The 10,199-nt window shown below is 36.6% G+C and overlaps 1 protein-coding gene across 2 annotated transcripts in view; it reads right to left on the reverse strand.

Moving 5' to 3' along the window:
- DNAH5 (dynein axonemal heavy chain 5) overlaps window positions 1–10,199 on the reverse strand; it is a 162,127-nt gene that overhangs the window by 70,017 nt on the left and 81,911 nt on the right. For both annotated transcript variants that reach the window (XM_087890233.1, XM_034411888.3), the window contains exons 41-44: window positions 10,010–10,163; window positions 7,310–7,456; window positions 5,288–5,529; window positions 2,667–2,843 (exon numbers count right to left, since the gene is read on the reverse strand). In XM_087890233.1, the coding sequence (XP_087746359.1) occupies window positions 2,667–2,843; window positions 5,288–5,529; window positions 7,310–7,456; window positions 10,010–10,163 (720 nt within the window). The remainder of the gene's footprint in view (window positions 1–2,666; window positions 2,844–5,287; window positions 5,530–7,309; window positions 7,457–10,009; window positions 10,164–10,199) is intronic.

Raw genomic sequence — 10,199 nt, forward strand, 5'->3', positions numbered from 1 at the left:
AATTTGGGAACTGTTTTTTCTAACACCATCTTAAAAACTACGATTAACTCCTTATGTAGACAAAAGATTCATTATATGAGACAATTGTATGGATTTGGAACAATAGTATGTAAAGGCAAGCAATTATCTACTATTAGCTCAGCAAGATTTTCACCTTCTGACTTTCTTTTTAATAAGGAGATGCTTTAGTTATGGTCTTGAAATAAAAATACTACATCATAGACATAAATGAATTTACAATTACTTTCAACATCAATGTTCTTGAAGATATTCCAATAATGTAATTATGCATGAAGTAACTCTTAAGTTACTCTTGCAATCCATGAAACTATTCCACAAGAGCATATGCTCATTATTCTGGAGAAAAAGATTTCAGACTTTTTCATAGAACTAGTGCTAATGCAGTGCAGCAATAAATCATCATAATCATGAGTCCGATGACAAGTTTTAGGCTGATGAGAGCAAAGATAATTGATGAATGAAGTGTCATGAATTCCATCAGACATTAACACTGTATTAGCAAGATAAGGAGATTTCACCTGATAATATACTATGATTTTGTAGATGCCTGCATCACTATGAGTTCATGCTGAACAGAATAATTTACTGCTATACCATCGTGAATAAAAACATTCTAATGCTATATTTATTCTAAATCTAATGGTATCTCCCTTCTTTTAATCCCAAATTTGGCAGATAAATATAACTTTGTTTTGTTATGCATGCAGGCTAAATGTAATGGGATAACTGATTCAATATAGGAATGAACTAAACATATTATTTCATGTAATCCATCATATTGCTTTTAATATACATTGCCATGGTACACCCCAGATTTATCTATGAATATGATGTTGTTAAAACATATTAAGTTAGCTGTCTGTCTAAAAGTTAGTATGATGCATTGATTCTCCCTAAGGTATTGAATTCTGGATGGGTCACTCTCAGCCCTAGACTGGAAAATCAAAACTCATCCATTCACAAATCCATACCAGAAAAATCTGTTACAGTCTATATAGCCATCAATAAATACACCTTCATCCTGTAGTTGGTGGATTTCAAATAATTATTTTTAAAAATGGTGCCACAAGGAGTATACAAATACGAAGTATTATTAGTAACACTTGACATATTACAAGAGCCACTTAAAAAAGAGTACTGACTCTAATTATAGAAAATTAATCAAAGAACTTTTGAGAAGAAAATTAAATGTAGGAACATAATTAAAGCCATAAACACTTGGACTGTTCCAATAATTCAATATATTACCGGTATAATTGATTAGGCACAAGCTCAATTAGATAGTCTTCATAGGGAAACAAGAAAATTAGTGACTATGAATCATGCTTTTCACCCAAGAAGCAATGTTGACAAACTCTATTATGCCACTGGGAGAGATTTGCTCCAAGTAAAACAAACACTGAAAGAAGAAAAACACTTCTTGAATGATTTTAACATGCACAGTAAGTAATATCTATTGGTAGAAATTTGTAAAGAAAAACTACTGAAGACTGCAAAATAAAAACAACACTATAAAGCAGAATCGATTGGAAATATAAATCTCGTGTGTGTGTGTGTGTGTGTAGAGAGAGAGAGATTGCTAAAAGAAAATCAGGTACAAAATGTCTTGGCTATTGGTTGAAAAGTAAAATTTGGTAGAAAAGTAAAAAGAAAAAAAAAGATTGAAGAAATAACCATGGCAGCATAAGAACAGGTTACAAAAACAAATATGATACAGAATATCAATTACAGATAGCTCTACTTTAGCCACTGCATTGGATAGCAACTGCAAATGCAACAATAATAAATTCATTTTCCTACCAATGAGCATATTTATCACAATAAAAGCCTTCAGTGTGAAAAACTGATTAAGTTCTGGTCAGTTTTAGGCACCAGCTGGAAGGTTCTAATCCAGGAGTGTCATACTTGCGGCACACGGGCCAGATGCATCACACACAGGCCACGCCCACCCCAGCTCCGCAAAGGCAAAAAAAGTCATGATACATCATGCGATGTCATGAGAGGCAATCAAGTTTGACTTAATTAAGTCACAGGGCTGAGTTTGTAAACTTATAGTTAGCACTTTTCACTCTATGTCAGGGATCCCTAACCTCTGGGTGTAGCTCACTAGTGGGCTGTGAGCTGTTTGCAACCAGGCTACAGAAACAGCAGGCGAGCATATTTGAGTGCACACATATCCTCACTTGTGCAAGCAGCAGGCAAGAGCATGTATGCGCACTCCATTTGCTTGAGGGCTGGCACACGTGCACATCCCTTGCAAAAATGGAGCCACGTGTGCATGTGTACTTGCCGGCCACTCATGCGTAACCAAACCCTCACCCCTCCGCTGGTCCACAAAGCCAGAAAGGTTAGGGAACTCTGCTGTATGGGCACTCTGCACTGCAGAGAAAAGTGGCTCAGGAAGAGATTGCATTTAAGCAATCCATCTGCCTTGTCAGAGGGCAACCCCCTTCCCTGGGGAAGATAAACAGGCTCTTTATTAAAAATTATAAATGAAAAGAATAAAAGTATATTAAAAAAAACCTCTATCTTGCTTGGATCTGATTAGTTACTGATAGTTCCATGATTCCCATGCTTTTGATTAGAACTTGTGACGATCATCACCATCATCATCATCAATCTGTCTGAACAACATAAATGATTACCTTGCAGGGAATAAGGCCCTGAAGCATATTAATGCTCTGCATTATCACAAAGGCTTCTAGCATCTCAATCTTGTATTCCAAGGACTGAATACTAAACCGGTAAAGGTCTGGAAAGGACGCGGTGTACAATTGACGCAAAATCTCTGCTTCCTGTGGAGAACGCCTCTTCAGAAAACCCTGTTAGAATTGAAAGCAAATCACCCTGAGACTTTTGAAATTATTATCCAAATTTACCAGATTGAGCAACTAGACTTTAGTTTCAATCCTCTCATTTTAATTTTCTAGAAAAAAAATTACATTTCTCATCAAAACATTTTGTCTGGGCAAGAGAATAATTGTCTATACTTGAGGCAAATGTTTTATCTTATCTGCTTCCCTGATAGGCGACAGTATGATGGTGAAGATTAGCGTATCAGATGCCATTTTTATATTGGTTAAAACATTTAATGAAAACATCAAATACTAAAAGATGTCAATGGTGAATCTAAGTTGGAACACAGTAAATGAATGAATTGAGCAACATTTTGAGAAAGAACAAAAAGTTGTGTAGTAGGCGCAAAGTCAATCTAAAGTATGAGAGAGATATTTCTCTAATTCTGACTCCATTAAAGTACTAACTGTATTTCTGAATGATTGTTCTTGAGTTCATTTCTATTGATTTTATATTCTATTTTTCTAGTCAAAGAAGTCCTAGAGGCAGCTGAAAACTTTTTAAAAATGTGTGCATGCCGGTCATCTAGTCACAATGCAGCCAACATATGGACAACTGTTGTCCTATCTGCTTAACTAATTTCAACATAATAAACTTTTACTGAAGTCTTCACTTTTGTTGCAGGAGCCATCAGACTACTACTGTGGATAAGGGCAAATTTATCTTCAATTTCTTCCTCATTTTGGGGGGTGGAAACCAATTCCTATGGAGTTGTCAGAGATTCCAACCCTTGGCTGGCTAAGATTGATGAAACATAATTCTAGATGTCTGTCAGTGCCTTACAAAAATTTACTGCTTGGTAGCCTGATCTTTACACTCATTTAGCAGTCTCCTCTCCCTCATATTTGCCATGAGAGTCATCTCTCCTTTTTTCTCTTTTCTTAATGTCCTGACCTTCCAAATTGATTTGCAGTTGTCCCTATCAGGTTCTTTTCCTCCCTTCTCATGTCCTCCTGCTTAGTCATTTATCATATTACTCATCCCAATAATTCAATACTCTCCTTTACCACGTACAACTATTTCTGTTCCCAACAGCCAGATCTGCTGGTGGAAAAAAAATGTGTACTAAGATCTTCTTCCACATGCTAGCTGATTAGATTGCCATGTTCTCCTGTTGTTCTGAATGCTGCAGTCTCATCTCCTGGTGGTGGGGCATACTGTGTACTAATGACAATTTCTATAACTTTGGCAATGATTAAAATCCTTTAATGCAGGGGTCTCCAAAGTTGGCAACTTTAAGACTTGTGGACTTCAACTCCCAGAATTCTGGGAATTGAAGTCCACAAGTCTTAAAGTTGCCAACTTTGGAGACCCCTGCTTTAGTGTTTGCCTCATTGGTAAACACTAACATAGGTACATAGCTCATTAACCATGGGGTAAGATTCCCTAACCCTAACCCTATATTCAGTTCCTTTTCAAGTTTGGAAATCTGTGGGCAGGCTCGTTGAACATTCCTGCCTCTCATCTTATAACATTTCCCAGACTAATTTGGTGAAGGCAAAGCTGACGTTACATAGTAGCCATATGCAGGAATACAATGAAAGGTGAAGCAAGGTAGTATTAGAGGCACACTGAAGTTGTGAATATTACTCCTTTTCAGAAGGCCTTCCAATTATATGATGATGTTTACATAGTATCATATCAGAAATATGTGTAAAACATAGGAAACGGAGTTATGTATTTGTGTCATAAGGGAGCAGAAAGATGTCCCTTCCCATACACAGCTGATGTGGGGAGGAAGTCAACATGAGATAATATTTTACATGCCACCCAAACTCTTTAGAAAATGACTAAATGATCCTGTCAAGCTCTTCACAACAATTAAACTGGGTTGAATGTCAGACCACAGATAAAATGAGTTCCCAGTAGCTCAAGAACCTGATCTAACCTCATTAGTACGGTTGCCCTTCTAGGAAGAGACAATGGCACCAGACTGAAAATCTGAAGATATGAAATACATTTTAAGACTTCAAAATTGATCATCAGTATTTTGAATTGGGAGATACAACAAACACTAGAATCCCTAACTGATTAAGAATAATCAGTTGTATAGCATGTTACAGTAATTCACCATAGAGGTCACCAAAATATGGATATGGTGATCATATTCCTATAGAAGAATCTTGTACCAGAGTTGATAATGACTTCACTTAGAACATATGGCTTAGAACTTAGAACATATAAACATATGTTTAACGTTAAGATAGTTAGTAGTTGACATTATTGGTATTTAGTAGCTAAACCACTGAAAGTAATGGCTGTGGAAGTACATACACCAATTTATTAGAAAGCTAAATGTATATTCAGAGTATGTTACAGATTTTTCTATAATTGCATTCATAACCTAATTTTTAACAGTCTGAAAGCGATCCATGATACAAACAGTTTGAACTCATGAAAGCAAATATACCTCAAGAACAGGGCTCCAGTTGAGAACAGATGAGCTCATAAATACCATGCCATTCCTTGACACTGTTGCAGGAGAAGCATTGTCAATATTATGAGGCTCAAAAACAATTTTACAATTTGGTGCCATAGGGATCCGATCTCCATTCGCCAGGGTCAATGTTTTGTTATCATCAAGCACTGAGTTCAGATTTTCAATCCAAATGGCATCAACAGGACCATCAAGTACTATCCAGATGTGTTCCCCTATACCCAAAGAGGGAAAACATTTCTTGTAAGAGAGCATTTTGTGATACAATCATTTTCCTCATCATAGAATAGGTATGAATATGAATAAAAAACAGAAACAACATAGATTAATGTGCTGTGTGATATTTATAATCAACTTCTCAAGTAGCTCTAAAGATCAATGGATGATCTTAAACAAGTTCCTACTTAAATTTGGAGAAGTGAAATGCAGAAAAGCCTCATTTAAATCATTTCTTTCTTTGGCTCTCTCTAGCAATTCTGAAAAGCACAAAAGGAGTATTCTATTTAACAGTAATAGATTCTATTTAGTAGTAAAAGATTTCTCAAAGCAAGTAATATGCTGGGGAAACATTACTTACAAGATACTTGACATTTTTATTTTACATGTAAAGCCCTTGACAGGTGACACCTAAGCAATAAAAAGTCATCCTCCTATTCTCTTTCCTCATCTGTCAAAGCTGCCATTCAGCAATTTTGATAACTGCTTCTTTTGAACTCTCTTTCCTAGTCTGAGAGGACAAAAAGTATCCATACATAGTGAGCAGGCTAAGGATGCTAATAAAATATGATGTTTAAACTTGGGGTGGGGGTGGGGGTGTGAAATGCAGAGAAGAGTAACTAAGATGATTAAAGGCCTGGAGACTAAAACTAAGACTAAAAGAAATGACTAGGGGTGACATGACAGCAGTATTCCAGTATTTGAGGGGCTGCCAAAAAGAAGAGGGGGGCAACTTATTTTCCAAAGCACCAGAAGGCAAGACAAGAAACAATGGATGGAAACTAATCAAGGAGAGAAGAATCTGGAATTAAGGAGAGACTTCCTAAAAGTAAGGATAATTAACCAGTAGAACAGCTCAGTGTTGAAATCCAATTTTTTTTACTACCGGTTCTGTGGGCATGGCTTGGTGGGCGTGGTGTATTGGGCGTGGAAGGGGAAAGGGAAGGATATTGCAAAATCTCCATTCCCACCCCATTCTGGGGCCAGCCAGAGGTGGTATTTGGCGGTTCTCCGAACCACTCAAAATTTCCGCTACCGGTTCTCCAGAACCTGTCAGAACTTGCTGGATTTCACCTCTGGAACAGCTTGCCTTCAGAAGTTGTGGATGCTTTATCACTGGAGGTTTTTAAGAAGAGACTGGACAGCCACTTATCTGAAATGGCATAGGATCTCCTGCTTAAGTACGACTAGAAGACCTCCAAGGTCCCTTCCAGATTCTATTCTATTCTATTCTATTCCATTCCATTACAAGGTTGCTTGTAGCCTATGGGGCTGAAAATGTTGCCTAGCCTTGCTACAAAAACTTGAGGGTTATCCATGAATTTAAGAATTCTATTTTTCATCTGCACATTTATTGGCAATTCAGGTATCTAACACAAGATATTACAAATTATTGTAATAATCAGATAAATACAGCAACCAACTAGAATAGAGGTGTACTTTCCAGATCAGCAGGTCATTCTCCTCGCAATAACCCAACTATGTGGTCTGTTGATAGCTTTGAAGTACAATTTTCAGTATTCTCAGCCATTACCAATTATATGAGATGATTATATTTATAGTGACATCAAGGGAGCCGAAGATGGTAACCTTTGCTCCAAACTCAACCCTGTCTGCTTTTGCAATTTCTCCTCCATAATATGCTCCCATGAGCCTCCTTAACTTTCAGACTAGATGGCTCTATTAATATTATAACAAATGAGAGGAATGAGGAGAATAACTGGATTTTTTCCTGTGAAAGAATAATCAAATATAACTCTAGCAATTATAATATAGTACCCTTCTTGGCTCTCAAAGTTTTCCTCCAAAGGGTGGAGAATATCCCATCTGTCCAGTCATTGGTTGCAACATCAAGGCGTCCAAACATCTGAGGTGCAGTGATGGCCTTTGGATTCATTCTCATTTCACGGTGGGGTTGGCCACAATCTGTACATGCCAAAGGGAAGATCCATTTGAAATCATTGCTACAGTAGTATAGCATTATATCAATTGGTGGATTTTAGTCTTTGAATTTGATAGTGTAAAAACATTCTGTGCGGTTGCAATGTTAAAGTTATTCATGGTATATTGCAGCCTTCTCTTAACTGAATATTGTTCATTTATTTTCAGCCATATTAAGGGGGAAATTCAAACTGAAAATAAAGGAATCCTCTAAGTTTTAACTTGCTACTTGCTGAATTTTTTTCTTCAATCTTAGATTTCCAGGTGATATTAGTTTACAATTTACATTTGCTTTCATCAATATAAATGTCATGCATTATGGGAATTTTAGTCCAATAATATCTAAGATAAACTTGTTTTAGCTTTGTTCTTTAAATACAAGAATTGTATTGGGCGATCAACATAAGGAATGATTTGTGTTTTGCACTTGCAACTTGAAGTTAACAAAGCATGTTAAATAAGCATATACATTTACACACATTTGCATGCCTTTTATGAATATATACATTTTTGTATTGAACATTATTAAAAGAAGCATTAAACTGCTTCAGGCATTGTACACATGTAGGCATTCACCACAGTTAATCTCTTCTTTGTTCATTTTAAGCAGGGAGACTTGCTGTCTCCTCCTCACCATAATGTTACCTCTAACAAATTTCACTGCAATTAAATTGGTTTTTTAAAAATATCTTTAGATCTAACATTTACAGATTTTGTACAGCAAAGACCCATTAGGTGGTAGTTATTACCAATTAACACTGGCTAGCTCTTTGGATTGGAAGGAAATAATATGTTTGAAGCATGTGGGCCATTCTTGCTGCAACTGTTGGCAACTGATTAAAGCAGTTTTGTCATTTCCTGGGGTTGGATGGTCGTTCCCTGAAGCTACAATGCAATTTCAGGAAAAGACACATTTGGTTTAAGAAGTTAGCAAAAGGTGCTGCACGTGCTCCCAAGTATCCTTACCCCTTTTGATCTGAAACACTGCATAACCCTTCTACAAATAAATACCTTAAAATCTATTATCTCACTTAGGTAGCACAGGATTCCAGACTTCGAAGTCAGATGCTCAGCTAGCACACAAAACTGTTAGCTGAACCCTTGGCACTGTGATGTCAGCAATAAAGTCACTACAACCTCTGGGGAGATACAAAGCTTTCTAACATCAGTGGTCTACTTCTCTCCATGGCTGGTAAGTTTTAAGAGAGGAAGGAGAGGGCTAGAAGACGGGGGTGGGGGGCGGACTGTTTCAACAAATAATTGAAGAGGAAAGGATTTAAACTGTTGCTAAAATAGTATTAAATAAAAAGCATGTCTATTCTGATACATGATGGTTCAGGGAAGAGAAAAAAGAAAAAAGAAATCTTCCTTTGCTTTAGCAGCCTAAACAGTCAAATGGCCTTTCTTTTTGCCATCAAATTTTCATTAAGTGTTTCTCACTTTGAAATCTCAGCTGACTGCTGAACTCAGGGTGTGCAAAACCCAGTATTACTCATAATATTCCTCTTTCAGCATCAGATTTCCTGTGCACCATGAACCACTTACTGTTCAGATTTACTTCCAGAAAATTACGAATCATCCCCAGGATGGTTGGCTAAAAGCATCCTTGGAGAAAATAACACTATCTTTGGGTGTTGCATTTTGTATATTCCTATGCCTTGATCGTACTTTTACATTTAAAAAAAAAACTTTGGAATTATTACTCAAATAATTTTCTTTAATCCTGTCTTTATAACTGTCAATTAGCAATTCAATGCATATAAAAGAAGTGCAAGTGATTTTGGAAACTACCTCTGGATGACCAAAACATATGAACCCTGTTTAAATGCAGCTTATTTGAGTAGACCAAGAATACAGATAGCAAAGCCACTCGTGGAAGACAGCCATGCTTGCTAATTTTCTATCCTCTGTGGCATTGTGCTAATGAAACAGCTTTGCAATGAAACTCACTTCATGGTCAGCCTTACCTCACGCTACTACTCAGCAGTAAGTTGTATAGCTTTTTCCTCTGCAGACTTTTAAAAAATATTTTCGTTAGAATATTGGCAGGGATCAGACAAAGAATTCTGTGATCCTAACTACGCTCACTGCCTGTGGCCCATAACAATAATTTAGACAATTTAGTTTTGTGGCAATATTCTAGCATTACAAGGGCCTCGGAGACAGAAGTCATTGAAAAATGTGGTGTATCTAAAACAAGCTGTAGAAAAATAGAAAAAATGTGTTTCGTAAGGTGCAGTTTATTGTGATGTGTGAACAAGCAACACATATATTCTCTGTTTATACTTCTTAGAAATAGTGATCTACTTAAACTCTGCTGTTGCCTGTATAACTGGTTTCTCAAACAATTTCAAGAACATCACAATGGCTAAAAACAAAGAATGCTAATATTTTCAGAAATAATCACATAACCATTTGGGCAAAACTATACTATTTTTTTTACTATGTAGTCCTTAAAAAGCTTCCTCTGACTACTAATTTATTTTATCAAAATGCATAGCAGATTTTTTTACTTATCCCCGGGTCAGTTTTCCAGACCTGTCATGGATTTCATCAGTGTGTGGATGCATGTTGTTTTTCCTGCTCCACTAGGACCTAGAGCCATCATGCCATGTCTCACTCGTTGAGTTTCAAAAAGCTGGATAATTTTCAGTCTCCAAGGTGGGTGATTAATTAAGCCAGCCTCTTCAACCTGTCAAAAATTACAGCACTAATTACTTTATTTATA

The sequence above is a fragment of the Pantherophis guttatus genome, chromosome 3 (assembly GCF_059756535.1).
Source record: "Pantherophis guttatus breed Tessera chromosome 3, ASM5975653v1, whole genome shotgun sequence".
Classification (NCBI taxonomy): domain Eukaryota; kingdom Metazoa; phylum Chordata; class Lepidosauria; order Squamata; family Colubridae; genus Pantherophis; species Pantherophis guttatus.